Source organism: Peromyscus maniculatus, chromosome 3 (assembly GCF_049852395.1).
Source record: "Peromyscus maniculatus bairdii isolate BWxNUB_F1_BW_parent chromosome 3, HU_Pman_BW_mat_3.1, whole genome shotgun sequence".
NCBI classification, from domain to species: Eukaryota; Metazoa; Chordata; class Mammalia; order Rodentia; family Cricetidae; genus Peromyscus; species Peromyscus maniculatus.
The window spans coordinates 23,684,563-23,707,960 of record NC_134854.1 but is presented as its reverse complement, the minus strand read 5'-3'; the positions used below and the strand labels follow the sequence as shown (position 1 = coordinate 23,707,960).

Below are 23,398 nucleotides of genomic sequence, written 5' to 3'. Positions count from 1 at the left end.
TCAGTTCCATCCTGAGTCTCAGTTCCTCTCTGTATCTACTTTTTCTGTCCCCTCATAACTAAGCCCTTATGCTTTTGGTCTCATCTTCGTCCTCTGTTCCTTCGTCCTCCATCTATCCTTCCTAGCTCCTCACTCTTAGCCCTGATAAACTCTACAAGAGATCTGCAGTACCATCTACAGAATCTCTGCCTTTCTCTCTTTTCTCTGGCCATGTAGCTCTGTCTACCATCTACAGAAAAACTATCTTGTTCTTTCTCTCCCGGCCACATGATTCTGTTAGTTACCTAGAGGATCAGAGGGTTACACTGTTTGCCAATATAGCCTAGTAGTATGTGGGCCCACAAGAATTTCATAGCAGAAGACAGCTGAAATATTAAAAACTGAATAACACCAAATATTCCTTGATAAATGGCTTCCTCTAGAAAAATGCCTTCAAATTTCTAGGTATAGCTTTAATATACAGCTGATATTCTTGCATCCCACAAGATCATAGGTTTTTCAGGTTAGAGTTTGTGGCTCCTGGGGCACTGTATGCCTTTCAGTTCCTGAGAAACCAAGGCACCCCCTTAGGCAATGGAGCATTCAGGCTATTTTCTATGTATGTTCCTTTTGAAGTTAAAGGAACCACGGAAGCTCGATAGGAAAATTGGTCTTAGACATCAATCGCCCTGTATAGCTTGCAAATGTCATTGTATCCTGGCAATCACAATGATACTGATCCTGGCAATTGCCACTATATTCTGTTTCTGATAAGGGTATAAAAAGTCTGATTACTCTCAGTAAAAATTGTCACAGCCTTAGTCTTGCTGTGGCCTCTCCATCCTGAGCCTGCGACTTAATTCTTTGACTGGCCATATAAGGTAACATTGGCCCAGTAAGAAAGCAGGGGCACTTATACTCTACCACTTGGACCATATGATTCAGCAGACTTGATGGTACCTGAGGTATCAGTGGCAGATAGACAGGCTGTTTGGAGCCTTTTGCAGGCCCCTATAGGTGAGCTACAGAAGAGACCTTTGGGATTTGGAGCATCATCTGCAGACAACTGTTCTTCCTTTAAGAGACAGTTCTTGGCCTGCTACTGTTGGGCCTTAGTGGAAATTGAACATTTGACAATGGAACACTAAGTTACCATGTGACCTGAGCTGTCCGTCATGAGCTGGGTGTTATCTGACCCACTAAACCATAAAGTAGGATGTGCACAGCAGCAATCTATTTTCAAATGGAAGTAGTGTATACATGATTGGGCCTCATGAGAAGGTCATGAAGGCATAAACAAGTTACATGAAGACGTTTCCCAATGCCTATGATTTTTACTCCATTACAATGCCTTCTGCTGCCAAGCATGCACCTATAGCCTCATGGGGTGTGCCCTATGATCAGTTGACTGAGGAAGAGAAGAGTAGAGCCCAGCTTGCTGATGGTCCTGCATGTTATGCAGGCACCATCCAGGAGTGGACAGCTGCAGCATTACAACCCCTTTTCTGGGACAACTATGAAAGACATCAGCAAAGGGAAATCTTCACAGTAGGCAGAACTTTGGGCAGTACACATGGGCATACATTTTGTTTATAAAAAAATGGCCAGAAGTGTGATTGTTCACTGACTCGTGGGCTACGTAGCCAATGAATTGGCTGGATGGCCAGGGACTTGGAAAGAGCATGATTGGAAAATTGGTATGAAAAACATCTGGGGAAGAAGTATGTGGATAGATCTCTCCAAATGGGCAAAGGATGTGAAGATATGTGTGTCCCATGTAAAAGCTCATGAAAAGGTGACTTCAGCCGAGGAGGAGTTCGATAATCAAGTAGATAGGATAACCCATTCTGTGGACAGTCAGCCTCTTTCCCAGTCATTCCTGTCATTTCTCAATGAACCCATGAACAAAGGTACCATGGTGGCAGAGATGGGGTTGTGCATGGGTTTAACAACATGGACTTCCATTCACCAAGCTGACCTGGCTATAGCTGCTGCTGAGTGCCAGATCTGCCAACAGCAGAGACCAACACTGAATCCCAGGTACGGCACCATTCCCCAGGGTGACCAGCCAGCGACCTGGTGGCAGATTGACTACATTGGACCACTTCCTCTGTAGAAAGAACACCACTTTGTCCTTAATGGAGTAGATGCTTATTCTGGTTATAGATTTGCCTTCCCTGCAGGCAAGTTTCTTCCCAAAATACCATCCGTGAACTTACAGAATTCCTTATCCACCATCATGGTATTCCACACAGTATTGCTTCTGACCAAGGACTTCACTTCACAACCAGAAATATGTGGCAGTGGGCCCACATTCATGAGACAGACAGACAGACAGATAGATAGACAGAAAGACAGATAGATAGATAGATAGATAGATAGATAGATAGATAGATAGATAGATAGATAGATAGATAAATGGATTCATCCTATAAGTTCTGTTCCAAAGAACCCTGACTAATACAGTGGTTATAGAGCTTCAGTTTTCAAGCTGGGAACACTGCAGAGATTGGTTTTACAATAACATATGCAATATTACTTAACTGTATGCAGAAACTGCTAAAATAGAAATTTTATGTATGTTTTATTACAATTAAAAAGATGTTTAAGATGTTATAAGGCCAGTTGGCCCAACACTCAGAAGAGATGGTCCCCCAAGTTAAGCACAAAGGGACAGGTTTATTGGTGGCATGCAGCCAACACTGTCCTGAGCTCTTCACCTCCCTACCTGATAGAATTCTCCCCAGGCTGACTGTGGAAAGTGGGAGAAGAGCAGATTTGGGTTCTACTTTTAAGAAAAAGCATCACATGCTAAAATATCCCCATAGAATGTCCAAATGAAGAGAAAGGAAGTAATTGGGGTTTTCTACAATCAACTTTATTTATGTATAGGTACTTACAGCTTTAAATTGTGCCTAGACTTTGCTGACTCCCCATGGGAGGCCTTACCTTTTCAGAGGAGGGGATGGGGTGTGGGGGAGGTGGGGCTTGGGGGGAGCAGGAGGAGGGATGAGAGGGGGATCTGCAGTTGGCATATAAAATGAATAAAAATTTCTTAATAAAGAAATTGTGCCTAGAAAACTTCAACAAAGCAGTGGGAACCTTTTAAATGTATGTCAGTATGTGATTAGGATTCTTATTTTCTGAATTTGTAGGAATCTGAAATGTTTCCATATGAATAACAAAGTTTTGCCATATGACAAGGGAAATAAAAAGTATAACAGCAACAGCTACCATCTACTGAACTCTTTTGACATAAATTAATGATAAGTAAATAGATAAATAAATAAATAACTACTGAAAGGACCTATGAGTGGTCACCGCTGTGTGCCTGGGCCTGGCAACACTCCACAGGCATCCCGCCTTCCCTCTTCTCAGCGTAAGCCAGCCTAGGCCATCGACTATCGGGCAATCAGATCCAAAATGAAAATGAAAAGGCTGATGATATCCACATAGATGTTCAGAGCAGCAAAAATGTACTCTTCAGGGTCTACCTCATAATGGTAGCGCCCCCCAACCATCATCTGCACGTCCATAACCAGGTACTGGAAGAGAAGGAAGAATTGTTTCTTTAGATTGTAGGTATCTACCAAGTAAGTGTCCCAAATGATGTGGGGAAAGTTCTTTTGTCATTAAGAAAAATGTAGCAGGCTGGAGAAATAGCTGAGTTGGTAGAGTATTTGTATGGCATACATGAAGCCATGGATTCCAACCTGGTAGTTCATGCCTGCAATTCTAGCACTCTGGAGGTAAAGACAAGAAGGTCAGAAGTCCAAGGTCATCACCAACGACGTAAGTTTGAGGCTAACCTGGAGTACATGACACTATCTCAAAAGACAGGGAAGGCAGGGAGAGGTAAAAAGACAGCTGTGTTCATTATTAGAGCTTCAGCCATTGATGAAGTCATCTGAGTGTTTCACTCAGAAAGCAAGTATCTCATCCTCCTGAAGCCCACAGTACCGAATCTGGAAACTTCCTTTGTGTCTTTTCTCAATAATGTGGACCAGATGGACAAGCTGGACACATCACACAAGGTGACCTGTATCTGTGACCTCCCCACAATCCACTGGACCAAACCAAAGACTCTTCCCAGACTCAGAGTAAGGACTGTGTTTTAAGGGCCTTGGGTGGCAGCAAACCTTGCCATGTGGGATGTTTCTGTATGCCTGAAACGTAAAGTGGAGAAGAGGGTGTTCCTATGTGGTTAGATGATCCCTCCCCACAGCACATTTCAGCCCAGCTACAATAGGGAAAACTACGGAGTCCTAAATCAGAGGCCTCTCTCACCCTCAAGTCTGCTGCTAGGTGGAGACCTGGGCTGCAGGAGGAGCCTGGCAGGGAGGACAGAACAACTGGCTGAGCTTCCTGGATGCAGACTAAACTCAGAGCCCATGGCCATGAGCAGAACCCCGTCAGACACCAACGCTGGCATGACGTATAAATATTGGAATGTTTGAAGTGTTTTTGAAAAGAACCTATTTTAGAATGGCATTCACTTTGTGAAACCTGTCCCAAGAAATATCCACTGTCCTTGGCTGTTAATCCCCAGCCAGGCTTCAAGCAGTAAAGTCAGTAAAGAGGGAAGAACAGGATGGCAGTTACTGTGCCGCTAACATCCACAGCACCTGTTATCTCATGGGACATGGGACTGGCAGGACTGAGCCTAACCTTCAGGGAAGGGAGTTCACCCTGAGCTGGGGGTCCGCCTTACCTGGCTTGCTTCCCTCCCCCACGCCTCATTCCAGCACTCCTGGAAGGAAAAACAACCCTCTGCTCCAAGAAAACTAGAACATCTGATCACACAAAAGGCCTCAGTGGCTGAGCATCCTTCCATCACTTCCGAGCCCTGACTAAGGACTTTTCTTTTCCTCCAAAAGATCCCTAAATTAATCTCAGTACTCCTCATAAGAGAGATGAGGACATTTCACAACATCTTCAGGTGGTTAGGAATGTGTCCGAGGGTGGACAGGCAAATGGGAGAGGAAGACGAGCAGAGATCTAGTCCCACCTTGTCCCCTCCAAGAGAACAAAGGCTCAAGGTACCATCTAGAACATAGCCAATATCTAGCCAGGATTCCAAAACACAAAAACATTTGAAAGTCTGGTGTCCTGCCTCACCCAAATCATAGGCAAGTGCACACAGATGTTCATGGGCATGTGCATGAGTGTACACACACACACACACACACACACACACACAGAGTCCTCCTTCACTATTTGGTGCTGGGTGACCTGTCTGAATCTACAAGAGTTTTTGTTATACCTGAATCAGCCTACTTTTATGGGACATGAACTGTGCCCAAGACAGGCCTAAGATAGACCTGTAGAGCCTGAGCTCACAGGAGCAAAGGAAGATGGGCACAAGTCAGTTCCTGGATAACAGGAGAGGGGAGAAAACTGAAATGCACACACTTAATCTCATGCATAGACTTTTCATGACTTAAAAAACAATGGCACAAAAAGACAGAAGACTGCATCCTCTGCCCTGGGCTCCACAGCCTGTCCCATAATACCAGCAGAAGACTTCTGCTTTACCAGAGGCCATGCCATACCAGGAACCCTAGAGACCAAGCAGGGACCCAGAACTCCAAAGGCCACACAGGTACTTGGAACCCTAGAGGTAACATTGGCACCCAAATCGACAGAGGCCACACAGGCCACAAAAACCTTAGTGGAGACACCCTACTGGACCTGAAGACCTATTGGTCACCAGAACCGCAGGCCACTCAGTTCAGAAGACCAGAGAGGAAACAGAAACCAACAGAAAAAAAATCCATCTAACAATGATAAACTCAGAAATCAGCTCCTAAACCTAGAGTAACCCCAAACCCAGATGACTAGAAGCCAGCATAAGAATATAATCAACAAAACCCAGGTTAATATGGTACTACCAGAGCCCTGATAGACTACTATGGCAAGCCCTGGATGTTCCAACACAGCTGAAGCACAAGAGAATGACCCTAAATCCAATCTTACAAAGATTAAAGAGGAAATGAATAAATCCCTTAAAGAAATCCAGCAAAATACAAACAGGTGAATGGAAATTAGTAAAACTGTTCAAGACCTGAAAATGGAAATAGAAGCGATAAAGAAAATACACACTGAGCCGGGCGGTGGTGGCGCACGCCTTTAATCCCAGCACTCGGGAGGCAGAGCCAGGTGGATCTTTGTGAGTTCGAGGCCAGCCTGGGCTACCAAGTGAGTTCCAGGAAAGGCGCAAAGCTACACAGAGAAACCCTGTCTCGAAAAACCAAAAAAAAAAAAAAAAAAAAAAATACACACTGAGGGAATCTTGGGGATGGAAAAATCTAGGTAAGTGAACAGGAACCACAGATTCAAGCATCAACAATAAAATACAAGTGATAGAAGAGGGAATCTCAGGAGTAGAACATACATGTCTTAGTTAGAGTTTCTATTGCTGTGATGAAACACCATGACCAAAAAGCAAGTTGGGCAGAAGGGAGTTTATTTGGCTTACACTTCCATATTGCTGTTCATTATTGAAGGAAGTCTAGACAGGAACTCAAACAGGACAAGGTCCTGGAGGAGGGAGCTGATACAAAGGCCATTGAGGGGGGGCTGTTTCCTAGCTTTCTTCTCATGGCTTGCTCAGCCTGCCTTCTTGCAGAACCCAGAACCACCATCCCAGGAATGGCACCACGTACCATGGGCTGGCCCCTCCCCCATTGGTCACTAATTAAGAAAATGCCTGACAGCTGGATCATGTGGAGGCATTTCTTCAACTGAGGCTCCTTCCTCTCTGATGACCCTAGCGTGTGTCAAATTGACACACAAAACTAGCCAGTACAATATGATAGAAGAAATTGATATATTGATCAAAGAAAATGTTAAATCTAAAACGTTCCTAACACAAAACATCCAGGAAATCTGGGACACTATGAAAAGACCAAACATAAGAATAGTAAGAATAGAGGACGGAGAAGATTCCGAGCTCAAAGACCCAGAAAATATTTTCTTTCTTTTTTTTTTAATTTTTGTTTTGTTTTGTTTTTCGAGACAGGGTTTCTCTGTGAATCATTGCACCTTTCCTGGATCTCGCTCTGTAGACCAGGCTGGCGTCGAACTCACAAAGATCCACCTGCCTCTGCCTCCCAAGTGCTGGGATTAAAGGCATGCACCACCATCGCCCAGCCCAGAAAATATTTTCAACAAAATTATAGAAGAAAATTTCCCTAACTTAAAGAGAGAGATGCTGATAAACATACCAGAAACTTACAGAACATCACACAGATTGGACCTGAAAAGAAAGCCCCCACCCCTACCAACATGTAATCATCAAAACACTAAATGTACAGAACAAAGAAAGACTATTAAAAGCTGCAAGAGAAAAAGGCCAAGTAACATTTAAAGGCAGACCTATTAGAATTACACCTGACTTCTCAACAGAGACTCTAAAAGCCAGAAGGGCCTGGACACATGTCTTGCAGACTCTAAGAGACCACGGATGCCAGCCCAGATTACTATACCCAGCAAAACTTTTAATTACAATAGATGGAGAAAACAAGATATTCCATAACAAAACCAAATGTAAACAGTATCTATCCACAAATCCAGCCCTACAGAAAATACTAGAAAGAAAACTCCAGCTTAAGGAGGTTAACTACACTCAAGAACACATGAAATAAATAATTTCATACCAGCAAAACCAGAAGAAGGGAGGAGCAAGCACATGTATGTGCATACACACACTCACACAACCACTACCACCACCACCATCAAAATAACAGGAATTCACAATCATTGGTATTAATATCTCTCAATATCAATGGACTCAATTCCCCAATAAAAAGATACAGGCTAACATAATGGATTAAAAAACAAGATCCATTCTTCTGCTGCATACAAGAAACACACATCAACATCAAAGATAGACATTTCCTAGGAGTAAACTGTTGGGGAAAGATTTTCCAAGCAAATGGACCCAAGAAGCAAGCTGATGTAGCCATTCTAATATCTAACAGAATAGACTTCCAACCAATATTAATCGAAAGAGATGGGTAAGGACACTTCATACTCATCAAAGGAAAAATCCACCAGGCTGACTTCTCAATTCTGAACATCTATGCCCAAAATGCAAGGGCACCCACATTTGTTTTTGGTTTTTTGTTTTTTCATTTTTCTTTATTAAGAAATTTTCTACTTACTCCACATACTATCCACAAACCTCCCCTCCTCCCTCCTCCCACCCCACCCCCAGCCCTCTTTCCCAAGCCACCCTGCCACCCTAACATCCCCACATCCCCACATCCCCAAAATCGAGGTCTCCCATGGGGAGTCAGCAGAGCCCAGCACATTGAGCCTAGGCAGGTCCAAGCCCCTTCCCACGTCACCAAGACTGTGCAAGGTGTCACACCACAGGCACCAGATTCCAGAAGCCTGCCCATGCACCAGGGACAGATCCCGATCCCCCTGCCTTGGGAACACCCACATTTGTAAAAGAAACATTACTAAAGCTTAAATTACACATCAAATCCCACACATTAATAGTGGGAGACTTTACCACCCCACTCTCACCAATGGACAGGTCATCCAGACAGAAACTAAACAGAGAAATAACGGAATTAACAATGTTATGACTCAAACGAACCTAACAGATGTGTACAGAACATTTCACTCAAACATAAAAGAATATACGTTCTTTTCAGCATCTCATGGAACATTCTCCAAAACTCACCACATACTCAGTTACAAAGCAAGTCTCAACAGATATAAGAAAAGCGGGGGGGGGGGGGGGGGGGGGGGGGACCACGACCCTGTATCCTATCAGACCACCATGGATTAAAGCTCGATTTCAATAACAGAAACAACAGAAAGCCTACGAACTCACGGAAACTGAACAACTCTTGACTGAATAAACCACTGGGCCAAGGAAGAAATAAAGAAATAATTAAAGACTTCCTAGGATTCAATGAAAATGAATGCACAACAGACTCAAACTTAGGGGACACAATGAAATCAGTGCTAAGAGGAAAGTTCATAGCACTAAGTGCCTGCGTAAAGAAATTAGAGCAATCTCACACTAGCAACTGAACAGCACATCTGAAAGCTCTAGAAGAAGAATAAGCAAGCACACCCAAGAGGAGTAGATGACAGGAAATAATCAGACTCAGGGCTGAAATCAATAAAATAGAAACAAAGAGAACAATACAATGAATTAATGAAACAAAGAGTTGTTTCTTTGAGAAAATCAACAAGATAAACAAACCCTATCCAAACCAACCTAAAGTCAGAGAAGGACTATCCAAATTAACAAAATCACAAATGAAAAGAGGGACATAAACAACCGACACCAAGGAAATCCAAAGAATCATTAGTCGTGCTTCAAAAACCTGTATTCCACAAAATTAGAAAATCTAAAAAAAAAAAATGGACAATTTTCTCGATAGATATCACTTATCAAAGTTAAATTAAGATTAGATAAACAATTTAAATAGACCTATGACCCCCAAGGAAATAGAAGCAGTCATTAAAAATCTCCCAACTAAAAAAAGTCCAAGGCCAGGTGGTTTTAGTGCAGAATTCTACCAGACTTTCAAAGAAGAGCTAACACCAATACTCCTTAAATTATTCTACAAAATGAAACAGAAGGAACATTGCCCAGTTCATTTGATGAGGCCACAGTCACCCTGATACCCAAACCACAGGAAGATTCAACAAAGAAAGAGAATTACAGACCAATTTCCCTCATGAACATTGATGCAAAAATACTCAATAAAATTTTTGCAAACAGAATCCAAGAACACATCAAAAAGATTATATACCATGATCAAGTAGGCTTCATCTCAGAGATGCAGGGATGGTTCAAAATATGGAAATCTGTCAATGTAATTCCCCATATAAACAAACTGAAAGAAAAAACCATCTCATGACCATCTCATTAGATTCTGAAAAAGCCTTTGATAAGATGCAACACCCTTCATTTTAAAAGTCTTGGAGAGGGCCAAGTGGTAGTGGCACACACCTTTAATCTCAGCACTTGGGAGGCAGAGACAGGTGGATCTCTGAGTTTGAGGCCAGCCTGTTCTACAGAGCGAGATCCAGGACAGGCACCAAAACAACACAGAGAAACTGTCTTGAAAAAACAACAATAAATAAATAAATAAATAAATAAATAAATAAATAAATAAATAAATAAATAAATAAATGTTTTGGAGGGATCAGGGATACAAGGGACATACATACCTAAACATCCTAAAGACAATATACAGAAAGCAGACAGCCAACGTCAAATTAAATGGAGAGAAACTTAAAGCAATTCCACTAAAATCAGAGACAAGACAAGGCTGTCTACTCTCTCCATATGTGTTCAATGTAGTACTTGAAGTTCTAGCTAGGGCAATAAGACTACTAAAGGAGATCAAAGGGATACAAATTGGAAAGGAAGAATTCAAAGTATTGCTGTTTGCAGATGATATGATAGTATACATAAGCAACCCCAAAAATTCTACCAGAAACACCTTCAGCAAAGTGGCTGGATGCAAGATTAACTCAAAAAATTCAGTAGCCCTCCTATATAAAAAGGATAAACAGGCTGAGAAAGAAATCATGGGAACAACATCCTTTACAATAGCCACAAATAATATAAAGTTTCTTGGTATAATTCTAACCAAGCAAGTGAAAGGCCTGTATAAAAGAACTTCAAGTCTTTGAAGAAAGAAATGGTAGAAGATATTAGAAGATGGAAAGATCTCCCATGCTCATCATGGACTGGTAAGATTAATATAGTAAAAATGGCCATCTTACAAAAGTAATTTATAGATTCAAGGCAATTTTTATCAAAATTCCGATACAATTCCTTACAGACCTTGAAGGAACAATACTCAACTTCATATGGAAAAGCAAAAAACCTAGAATAGCAAAAACAATCCTGTACAATAAAAGAAACTCCAGAGGTATAACCATTCCTGATTTCAAGCTGTACTACAGAGCAATAGTAATAAAAACCACATGGTATTGACACAAAAAAACAGACAGGTTGATCAATGGAATTGGATCAAAGACCCAGAAGTAAATCCACACACCTATGAACACGTGATTTTTGAGTACAAGGACTTGCTTCCAAAGTGTGAAGACATAGAATCAAATCCTCAGTACCCATGTTAAAAAAAAAAATCATGGCCACCCATGTGCCTGTAACCTCAGAACTGTTGAGGGTGGAGAGAGGAGAATCACTGGGGCTTGCTTTGAACCCCTGACAGGTCTGGATCAACAGGGGAAGCCTTGCCTGACCCGGGAAAAGCCCTGAGTTTCATCCACAGCACCACACTTTTTTTGGTTTTTCGAGACAGGGTTTCTCTGTGTAGCTTTGTGCCTTTCCTGGGACTCACTTGGTAGCCCAGGCTGGCCTCGAACTCACAGAGATCCACCTGGCTCTGCCTCCCGAGTGCTGGGATTAAAGGCATGCGCCACCACCGCCCGGCCACATTTTTTTTAATGCTGTAAGAAGTGCTGATAAAAGAATAAGATGGAAAAAACACAGGCCTAATTAAGAATGAGTTTGACACAACTCTACTAATACCCAGAGACCATTACTGTCAGGTACAATGCTAAGGCAAAAGGTTTTACACAGTGTGACTACCTCAGAGTAGGAGGTCATGCTCTGACATGTAAAGAGACCGCACAGCAGGGCTCCCAGACTCTGAGATCAGTGTTTACCTCTGAGCAATGGGGAGAAAGGGGAGATTCGCCTTTCCTTTTGCAGTCCACTGTGTTGTTTGAATTTTAAAATATCCACATGTTTTATTTTGAAAACCTTAAAATAACTGTAAAACTGAGACAGATGGGACTAAACAGAAAGAAAGGGATTCCCAGAGGCATCTGAGAAATGAGAGACTGGTCTGATCAAATGAAGCCACCCCTTGTGACAAGAAGCACTGAGGCTTCTACACAATCCCTTCTCTTCTCAAGTATTAACTCTTTGAAGGAAGGCCGTTATTTGCATTGCTGTACACCGTGTAAATTACACTGTGATTGGTTTAATAAAGGAGCTGGCAGGCCAGTAGCTGGTCAGGATAAGGTTAGATGGAAAAACCAGACTAAGGACACTGGGAAGAAGAAGGGCAGAGCCAGAGGAGTCACCAGCCAGACACTGAGAGGTAACACCACGTGGCAGAATGTAGATGAGTAGAAATGGGTTAATTTAGTTGTAAGAGTTAGCTAATAACAATCCTGAGCTATGCTTATAAACAAGCATTTATAAATAATAAGTCTCTGAGTGGTTATTTGGGAGCAGCTGCTGAGACACAGAGACTCTCTGCCTACATTGCATTTTGTGTTTGTGCTGTGGGAGGGACCACACTCAAGGTCCTGTGCTAGGAAAGCAGTCTCCCCCTGAGGTACAGCTCCAGCCCAGGAATGTGATACTTTCATAGATTAGAAAGGCCACCCAGCTCTGCTGAGTGAGTTGGTGGAATGTTTCTAGTGAATGGCTGACTCCGCTGACCAGCACAAGGCCTGTGAGTGTGTACACCATGGTCTTCAGCACAGAGGGAAAACAGGACTTACCATGGAGAAGAGTAGTGTTCCGAGTGCTGCATACACCAGATGTAGCCACTGCACAGAAAGAAAGAGTTAGAGCTTAACGAGACCTGGAATGCTCGAAGTGCTTCCAGGAGTCACAGCCCTCAGAGAAGGACCCATTATTATGAGGACAGACAGCCAAGCCCACGGCAATCAGTCTCTCCTTGACCTAATCACCAGTGTCCACCGCTTTATCCAGAAAGCACTCAAAGTACGTGCTGATCTTCTAGATCACCAAGTGAGTGCTTCAGATTCTGTAGGGCGGGGCAATGCATTATCCAGGGTCCACTTCCCATTCCAGCTGCATAACCCTTCTAGAGAATCTGCCTTCCCTCAAGCACACCCTGAGTGGTTCTGGACACAATGATCACACACCCCCTAGGTGGAGAGTGTGAGGAAAGATAGCAGAAACCCCGGCAAGCAGTGGGGAGCCCTGCTGGGACCTGCTATGACACACACACACACACACACACACACACACACACACACACACACACACACACACGTCTGTCAACAGGCAATTCTTGGCCTTTACTGTACAAGTAGAGGTGGCTGTCGCCCCAGACCTACACACAAAGGTGAGGTTGCTGGTGCTAGAGTCTTAGATCTTTTCCAGACCCATGAATTCCCAGGACTTTTGCCCAAGCCAATCTGACTGGTATTTTCCCTGATCAGAAAATATGGGGCATATCTGAACACCCAGGGTGTGGCTCACATGGGAAAAGCATACAGTAACACACAACATCTGAGAAAATGTAACATGAACTCTTAAGGAGGAGAAAGCTGGTCCCAAGGAGGATTGGCAGAGCTCCTGTAAGAAGTTCTTGGTGAAGAGGGGAGACAGTAATGCACAATCTGGGGAGCACAGTACCCAATTCAGAGTGCCAATAGGAGAGCTTGTGGGACCTGGAATCCCGGGGATTCGAAGCTGCCATGTCAAGTGTGTGGACTCAGGACAAGAATCTTCTGCTGAGGCATGTGTAAGACTGTAGCTTGGAGATACTTGTGAGAATGGGAACGAGATCTGTCTATCTTGTAGGAGACACAGTCTCCACATGTTAGGGATATTGTAAAGACCCATGGAACCCACTGAGAAACTGTGGAGAGCTGTAGTCTTTTAATATATATCTTTGTGCCAGGTGGGGTGGCAAACAGCTGTAGTCCTAGCACTTAGGAGGCAGAAAAAGGATGATCTCTGTGAGTTCAAGGCCAACCCGGTCTATACGGTGAGTTACATGCCAGCCAGGGCTACATTGTGTGACTATCTCAAAAAAACGAACAAGCAAGCAAAGCAACAAAAACGAAAAACACAAGGCTCATCTTTGTGATGTCAGAATTCGTTTGCAATGGACAGATACCGCCTCCCTAGCGATAACAAACACGCTTATTCATCAAACCAAATGGACTCAGACAGGACTCCTAGTCACATGTCTACAGATGTGTAAAAAGTCTGCTTGCTGACAAATAAATGCTTTGGTTCAGCACGTGAACAAGTTGGCCACAGAACTTTAGTCACGCAGTTCCAGGTCTCAGGCAGCTCTCCACACAAGGCACTCTGGGACCCCATAGCATATCATATATAGCTTTCTCCATTTCTGCTCTAGAGACAGATCCTGGGCAAAGCAATGGAGAGAGGACACTGCCTAAAAGTCACACAAACCTGACCTCCACGCTACCTCTGTCCCTCATTCCCTGGGGACCCTGAATGAATTAAAGTCCCCTGAGCCTATCTGCTCATCTATGAAACAGACAAAGAATAATGTTCGGGAATGTTCTGAAAGTTGAATTAGATAGCTCAGTGAGAATTCACACAAGGTCTATGTCTGACACTTAGTAAAAACTCAATGAATATAGACTACAGAGAGAGCTGGCTGGACATTAAGCCACCTTCTGTGGGTGCCACCGGAGCCTCTAGCCAGAGAAGCCTTTCTCCCACTTCTGCAGGAGCATGCATTGTCTACCACAGAGGACAGGGTCCCCCCAGGAAGGACCCTGTTGGGAAAGGACAACAGCCGTCTCAAGTAGGGGGTCAACCTTCCCACACTAGATTCCTGTCTACGGTACTTCTCCACTGATCCCTGGGTGTGCAACTAAAATGAGCCCAAAGACACACTCAGGTGACAGGACAGGAGTGCAGTTCATATACCTGCTCAGTGCTGGCCCGTGCAAACCGCTGCAGCTCTTTTTGATCTCAAGGATGGTTTCCTAAAAGCTGGGGCTGGGGCTCAGAGGTGGAGTGCTTGTCTAACCTGCTCAAGGCCTTAACGTCAATCCCTGTCACCACAGATAACAATGAAAGTGACAATAACAATAGAGTCCTCGAGTGGTTAGCCCCAGTACCACGCCTGCTCCTCAGAGGCCTTGTGCGGACACAGCCAGCACCTCCCTCACCTTGAGTACTTCTTGAAGGTTTCAGAATGACAGTCACTTACATAGGATCGTATGACGAGTGCGATAATCCCGTAGACGAAGAGGACACAGAGGCAAACAAACAACACTCCGTTCAGCAAGGTGAAATCCCACTGGAGAGACATAAGCAGCAGGTGTGACTCCATCATCATCTGGGTGGGATCTCAAATGTTCTTCCTACCCTGTGCACAGTTTGTCCTAGCCTTTTCTTAGGATGGGAATGCCTTAGCCCCAAGCATTGAAATTGCCCCATAAATGATAAAACTATCACAGTCCCTGAGACTTGCTTCAGGGAGGAGGAGGAGAAGGAGGAAGAGGAGGAAATGGTGGGAGTTAAGATCAAATAATGAGAGCCAGGAGTTGATAAATTTTTAAACTGGGTGAAAGGTACATGGGAATTCACTGTATTTATTCTATTTTTCTATGTAAAAGAATTTCTTCTTTAAACCCAGATGTGGTGGCATACACTTGTAATCCCAGCACTCAGGAGGTGGAGGCAGGCAGATCAGAAGTTTAAGGTCATGCTTCACAACATGACAAGTTCAAGGCCAACCTAGGATACCAGAATCTCTGCTAATCTCTAATAAAAAGATAAATTGAGTTGGGTATAAATTTATGTGTATAATGTGATCATAACTATTCATATATATATACATAGAAAACATTAGGAAAATGAAATAAGTTATTTCATTACATTAACTGAGTCTCTTTTTCAAATGTGTATACACATATTCATAAGATACATAAGTACAGTTTCAAAAATTACTGTTAATGATTATTTTATAATTTGGGCATTTATTAATGTGAATCTTGGCTTTAACTTTAAAGATGGCCCATGTATTTTTGGTGTTTTGTTTTTATTAAAGGGGCTGAAAAGTTTTAAAATACTGAAAATATTCAAGATATTTTCTTGCATTTTTTCCCTCTGTCCTCACCACACACAGGATTAGTTCTCCATGTGTTCTTCTTAGACCTGTAGCGCCTTCAGCCCCACTTATGATTCAGAAGGGATCTCTGTCAGCTCTGGCCAAATTCAGTATCTGAGTCACATCTAGGCTGGACTTTGAGCTCAGGGACCCAACCCAACAGGACCCACTCAGCAAGCACTAACAGCAGGAGGCCATCATTCAAGGACAGAAATGGCTAATGGCGGCAGCTCTGCTACCAGGCCCTTGTCCGCTATCACCAAAATTCACAAAAGGCACACGCTCCCTCCAAACGCCTAGCCTCCACCATGGATTAAAAGACAGGAAGAAGCCAAGAGGCTGAGTGAGCATCTTGAATCTACATGGAGCTGTCACTCAGCCCAAAGGAGCGGATCCGAGAAGGATTATATTTAAACTGAGTGGACATTCTGTTTAATTTACACCTCTATGGGACACTTTGGGGTTTGTTAGAAAACTCACACACTCAGTGCATGACCACATTTCCCCCGGAGTCCTAGCGAACCTTGTAGAGGGGAGAACTGTGTAAACTCTCACCACATAACTTCATCGGGGGGGGGGGGGGGGGGGGGGGGGGGGGGAGGGGGGGGGGACGTTTAGCTGAACAGGAGCTCAGCTGCCTTTTGAAGTCTTCATGCAAACACACCTGGACTCGTTCGAGGCGGTTTTCAACAGAATGCTTTGTTCCCTGAGCTCATGCCATTCTTTACCTGTGAGCGATTTAACCACCTGCGGGCCCTGGGGGCTTAGCTGGCTCAGTGAACCTGCCTACATCACTAGCTCACCTGCTCACTCCAGGAAGGAGTCTGTTCACACATAGGCTGGCTGCTACCAGGACTACCCTTGAGATGGCAGACATTGATCTGCTTCTAAATTAAACTGAAGCTCTATGTGTGTGTGTGTGTGTGTGTGTGTGTGTGTGTGTGTGTCACAGGTCCATTTCAGGCGTTATTCCTTATGATGTGAAAGCCATCTCCACAAGGACCTAGAGCTCAGAAATTAGGCAAGGGTAACTGGCCAGAGACTCCAGGGAGCCAGGCTCTACCTTCCCAGGGCTGCGACCTTTACATGGACGCTAGGGATCAAACGCAGGTCATCACTCGTACACGGCAATCACTTTACTGACTGGTCTCTGAACCGATACTTTTGATACAACTTGACTAAATATGTTAACAGCTCCCTCGACCTCCTGGGAACATTCCTTTTTCCACCCACAAAGACTAAAATTCTGCTCGTGTATAAAGTTGTCCTTATGAGGTGTGGCAAACAATAGAGAAATATTCCCCTTTAGTTATTAAACTGACTATGGTGATACCATTTACTAAAGCAAGGTGTCCACACATGAAAGACAGGGACACTGGAAAGAGCCCACTAAATCCCCAGAAGCATCTTAGGGCTGGGGAGACTCTGACATCATGGTTAAAAAGAAATGGCCATTGGTTGGGGTGTGGCTCTGTGGTAGAGTCCTTGCCTGGCATTCACAAGGCCCTCAGTCAATCCCTAGTACCCCATCAAAGTAAGAGCAGTCGTGCATTATACTGGGGGTAGTATATTTTGTGGCGTTTGAATCCTAGTAACTGTGAAAAATCTTTGAATTTTAAACCAGGGACCCAGCAGGGAACACAGGGCACACCCAATAGTATAACTTGAGGAGGGCTGTTGGTGTGTAAAGGACCCACCTCCAAAAGCAGGCTGAAAGGAATGAGGTGAGAGCCCCTGTGACTGCCCGTAGGGCCCAAGGGACAGGGACACAGGAATCCAGGAGGTTGGGCTGTGTTAGGCTGGCCATGTGAAGACAAGCTGTAAGTGAATTCTGGTAAGGAACGTGGCTAGCCCAAGAGGAACCTGTAGGGAGGGTGCCATGGGAATAAGTGCCTGTCTCCTCTGTCCCCCCAGTCTCCTGCTGAGGCCCATGAGACAGCGGGCAGGTGGGGGTGAGAACGGGTGGGGAGGGACACGGGAACACAGCCCACAACTCCCTTGGATAGAGAGTGGGTCAGGAATACGTACTTTTGTTTGGAGAGCAAACAAAGTAAGCGCTAATGTCACGATGGTGGTGGCTCCTGCCGCCCACAGGATCTCTTCTGCTTTATAGAAGCTGGAACAGAGACTGTGGTTACTGTTCCGACACACTCAGAGAAAAGCGTACACAGTAAAACAGGAGTATGTGGCAGGGACTTACACGGACATGCTTCCCAGCAGCAGACCTTCCAGGAGTGTCTAAAAAGAAAATTCACAGCCAGTCAGCAGCCTGTTTCTCCAAGCATGAGGTCAAGTCCTAGACTGCGGAAGAGGTGGCTTGGGCAGGATCTAGGGAGCGATTCAGGACACGAGCACAACCCTGGGAGCCCAGCTACAAGGTGGTCATGGGAACAAATGGTACAACTGACTACTCCAGCACATTCTCCCAGAACTGAAGGAAGAACATCCCCTCGTTAGTAAGCACGTCCAACAGAGTGGCAGTAACTTCCACATATTCAGTGCATCAACTATGTACTAATGGCGAGCGAAGAAACCAAGGCAGAAGGTTCATTTGTGGACCACACCCTCATTGGTCAAACAGGGTCATCCCGTTATCTACACACTCCATCAGAGCAGCGTATGCTGTTCCCATAAGGCTTTGCCCACCCTTGTATAATGCCTCTACCTGTGGTCCCTGCTAACAAAGTCTCTCTTCAGGCCTCAGACCTGGGATGAGAACTGGGACTTCAGAGTTGAGATATCGTGCTGCAGGGCAGCTCCTGGCAGAGGTGACAGCACAAGGCTGATGTCCTGAGGGATTCGCGCCACCCAGGTGGAACCAGGCTGTGGGCGATGTGGGAAGGAGACGGCAGGTGAGATCCAGTGGGCAAGGGAGCCCCAGGGTGAGACGAACATACACTTGGCAGACCCACAGCCAGGCTCAGGACCACAGACAGCAAGCAGTGAGGACTGAAGAGGCTTTCCAGCCCACAGGACCCTCGGGAACTTGGTGGTCTATGGGAAGGACCAGGGAAGTCGTCTGGTCCCAGAGATCAAGGAGAGCATATCCTAAGCAAAATGCTAACACCAGACTGGCTTTGGGGTTCCCCAACCCACCATAGGCGGGAAAAGAATTGGGGTCCAAAAGTCCTCAGTGGCTTTTCTGGATTTCCCAGTGGGTGATTGCCTCATGCTGTACTTCATTAATGTATCTAAGAAGGGAGTCCTTATCTCCACCAGATCTATTCTATGTGCAAATGATACCTCCTCAATAATGTGCTTGATTCCTACCTTTCTCCTAAGACGTATTTTTAATTTTCTCCTTGTGCAGTTACTTCCTATTTCTCCAGTTTGGGGGGGAGGGAGGGAGGGAGGGAGGGAGGGAGGGAGGGAGGGAGGGAGGGAGGGAGGGAGGGAGAGAGACAAGGCATAAAGACAGAAGACAGGCAAGCACACTCAGGACAGGGACTCAGAGTCACAGATTCTAGGGAACAAAAGCTGTCTGTGTGGCCAGGGTGAATATTTCCTTGTTTTCTCTCAACCCTTTTTCTGAAATGTTTTTCCCCATGTTATTTCCTAACACTTGGGCAGGATGCTGAATCTAGGAAATAAAGCCGTTACTTGCCCTAGACAGTATGGCGCCTTTTAGTGGCCACTCGCAAGGCCCCATGAGGAAAGCCCCTTTGCAGACAGTAGCTTAAGCCTGTTTGTTTGTTTGTTTGTTTGTGTGGACACAGGGCCTCTGTCTCCTGTGTGTTGGGATTAAATGTATGCACCACCGCACCTACTGGGCACACCTTTCCTTTGAAAAAACATCTAGCCTGTTAAATTGTTTTAATTGTCTTAGTTTTGGTTCTGCTGTATAACCCAGACTGCCTGAAACTCACTCTGTAAACTAGGCTGGCCCCAGACTCACAGTGATCTTCCTGACTCTGCCTCCTAGGGGATGGAATTGCAAGTGTTCACCATCACACCCAGCCTTCATGTACATCTCTGTATGCATTTTGATGCATATGTTTGTGCGTGCTTATGTGTGTGTGAGAGAGAGAGTTATATATGAGGGTGTGTGTGCACGCAGGCGCACGTGCTCATATGTACATGAAATGGGGCAGGGGTCCATGTGTGCTATCTTCTCAGCTCCTTCCCACCTTATTTTAACTGAGCTTAGAGTTGAGCTTAGATCTCATTGATTTGGTTAGACTGACTGGCAGAAAATCTTCTGGGATCCACCTGAATCAACCCTGTTCAGATTTCCTCAATGCTGGAGTTACAGACATTCTCCTGGCTCTCACGTTGGTGCTCAGGATCTGTACTCCAGACCTCATGCTTGAATAGCAAATGTGTTACCAACTCAGACATCTCTTTGGCTGCCTTCATTTAAGAAAAAATATTTTTGGTGGTGCTGGAGAATCAAACTCAGGGCCTCACCTATGCTGTGCCAGCATTCCACTGCTGAGCCGCATCCTTAGCCTTTATTTAAATGTTTAAAATAAAAAGTTCAAACATAGCCAGTGTGGTGGTGCACACCTTTAATCCCAGCACTTGGGAGGCAGAGAGGTGAGTGTGAAGCAATCTTGGTCTCTATACCCGGTCCAGACCAGCCAGGACTACATAGTGAGAAAGCAGTTCTCTGCCCCTGCCCCTCCCCATCACCGGCTGCTTCAGGATCTCTCCTGGAGATGGAGAAGTAGGAAATGATGTAGTCAGGAAAAGATAAAGAAAAATGTCTTGAGAAGACAGGTGTGGGCAAGGGCCTTGCGAAAATACCACACAGTTCACAATACGGTACAGGAACTGGGGCTCTTTCTTCGTTGTCTGGGCAAAGAAATGGGGATCCACTACAGACAAGAAAGGCTCCTCAGCACTTGGAAGGAAATACCACTGTGGGTGGCAGACAGCCCTACCCCCAACCTATTCTCTCATCGGGTAAATTATGAAAACATTGGTTGGCACCCATGCACTCCCTCACTGGCCCTGTGCATTTACTTGCTTTGAGCAGCAGCAGATGCAGAATGAAATCCAACACTGGGACAGTCACGTGTGCACCCAGTGCATTTTGTACACTAATCTAACGACTGTGCTTGCCTCCCTGTTCTATCTGTCCTTCCATTTGATTTCCCTGTCGAGGTGTTTTTCTTCTCATATTGCAGATATTGGTGTAAGCCACCTCAGATCTGATTTGGAACCGGCTCCAGAAGTTCATCTGCATTGGAAGGAATGGGCAGCACGACATGGGGGAACCAAAACACAAGGCTGGCACCATCCTTAGTCATGCCAGGCTGCACTGGACTGTTCCCAGAGCGTTGACACAGCCCAGGCAATTTCTACCAGCCAGCTGCTGAAAACCAAGCCGCTGGGACTCACAAGGTGTGGCCGGACTCTCGAGAGAGTCGGGATTGGAGGGTGACTCTGAGGTGCTGCTCAGTCTCAGGATAAGCCCTGGAATTCTCTGGGGTGCTGAGCCTGGGTTGGTGGGAGTGAAACAGCAGAGATTCTGATTGTATTTGGGCTTAAGGGGTCTAGGAGTTCAGCTATTTGTTTCTTGGGTCCCCATGAGCAGAAAAAAACAAGCAAGCAAACAAACAAACCTAGAATTGGCTATAAAAAGGGTAGTCACGTGATTCGTATGGCTAGAACAGCATTGGTCATACAGAAGCATAGATGTGATGAGGCCTGGTGGTGGGACCAGGTTGTGGGGAAATGGGGGTTGTCAAGGGTCCACACCACAGCCTCAGCTCTGTCAGCCGGAAGACCCCTGTACTGACTGGAACGTCGTGGAACTGGGCAAGAGCCAAAGCTCAGCGATGACTTCCACTCCCATGAGGGACTTGCAGTAAAATACATCTTACAAAATGAAGAAAATTAAATTGCTAGTCCATAGGCTTGTGAGTCAGAAGTGGAAGCTACTCCTTAATGAGAAATGTGTTTGTTATTCCTGACAGAGACTGAGAGCGCCTAGGTTAACTGCAGACACAGCCCTGACTTGGGTGTGGGTTCTTAGATGGCTTCAAGAGAGGCAAGTTTGCCAGAACAAGAGTGACCCAGAATCCAGCTCCGTAGGGGTGAGGACACTGTCTCCGGAGAAGTTACTATTTCTGTACAAATGTTCCCTCCCTCCTTCCTGCACCAGCAGTTCCCACAGGAAAAGGGGTGAAGGTAATGCGGTGACAGAAGGATGTGTCCGAGGGAGGCTAGAGCACCTGACGAGGGAGTTACTCACAAACAATGCCAGGAGAATGTAGTTCATGGGCACTTGACGCCGGACATCCCTACAGCAAGCGAGCACGATGATCACGACAAAGCATGCCGGGCTGGGGATGGGAAACCACCGGTTACTGCTTCAGTTCGCAAACCCGTGAGGACACAGACGCAGGTGTGTCCTCACGTGAGGAGTGTGCACAGAGACAGACAGAGGACACAGACACAGGTGTGTGCTCACGTGAGGAGTGTGCACAGAGACAGACAGAGGACACAGACGCAGGTGTGTGCTCATGTGAGGAGTGTGCACAGACAGAGGACACAGATGCAGGTGTGTGCTCACGTGAGGAGTGTGCACAGACAGAGGGCACAGACACAGGAGTGTGCTCATGTGAGGAGTGTGCACAGAGGACACAGACACAGGTGTGTGCTCACGTGAGGAGTGTGCACAGTCAGACAGAGGACACAGACGCAGGTGTGTGCTCATGTGAGGAGTGTGCACAGACAGAGGACACAGACGCATGTGTGTGCTCATGTGAGGAGTGTGCACAGACAGAGGACACAGACACAGGTGTGTGCTCACGTGAGGAGTGTGCACAGACAGAGGACACAGACACAGGTGTGTGCTCATGTGAGGAGTGTGCACAGTCAGACAGAGGACACAGATGCAGGTGTGTCCTCATGTGGAGTGTGCACAGACAGAGGGCACAGACACAGGAGTGTGCTCACGTGAGGAGTGTGCACAGACAGAGGGCACAGATGCAGGAGTGTCCTCACATGCCCATACATGATATCTAGAGCAAACTAAATAGCTATTTCCTACTTACCTCTTTTAAGCCTTCAAAATGAGTTTTTTAAAGTTTCCATATACAAATAGCCTGACTTTTAAAATCTTTGTTAAAAATACAGACTCATGGTGAATTATAGAAAGAGAGAAGTTCTATTAAAACTCTATGAAATTTTCACCAATGAGTTTGATTTATTTATAGCACAATTTCAAAGCACCAGCAACTCCAGTTCTAGGGGATCCAACATTCTCTGTCACCCTCTGTGGACACCTGTGTCACAGGGTGCACATACAAACCAGCGCGCGCGCACGCGCGCACGCGCGCACACACACACACACACACACAAAGAAAAACAAATAAAATGTAAGAATATTACGCTTTACCCTGGGTGTTTTTGTACCTCTTTTGTTCTTTGTGTTAGTTTGAATCAGAGTCTTATGCAGTCAAGGCTGGCCTTGAATTCCTGATCTCTCTGTCTTCACCTCCTAAATGTTGGGCTTACAGGTATGCATCACCATGCCCAGCAAGAATGCTGCTCTTTACCGTGTCTCTAATAGTGATAAAGTCTTGGTCTGTTCA

General features: G+C 45.2%; 1 protein-coding gene across 4 annotated transcripts in view; it reads right to left on the bottom strand.

Annotated features, from left to right (window-relative positions):
- Positions 1-2,835: 2,835 nt before the first annotated feature.
- Positions 2,836-23,398, bottom strand: part of LOC102921683 (protein lifeguard 2) — a 43,351-nt gene continuing 22,788 nt past the window's right edge. For all 4 annotated transcript variants that reach the window (XM_076566241.1, XM_076566240.1, XM_042272763.2 and 1 more), the window contains exons 6-11: positions 22,054-22,144; positions 18,055-18,092; positions 17,883-17,970; positions 14,952-15,041; positions 12,505-12,552; positions 2,836-3,524 (exon numbers count right to left, since the gene is read on the bottom strand). In XM_076566241.1, coding sequence (XP_076422356.1) covers positions 3,381-3,524; positions 12,505-12,552; positions 14,952-15,041; positions 17,883-17,970; positions 18,055-18,092; positions 22,054-22,144 — 499 coding nt within the window. In that variant the 3' untranslated portion in view covers positions 2,836-3,380. The remainder of the gene's footprint in view (positions 3,525-12,504; positions 12,553-14,951; positions 15,042-17,882; positions 17,971-18,054; positions 18,093-22,053; positions 22,145-23,398) is intronic.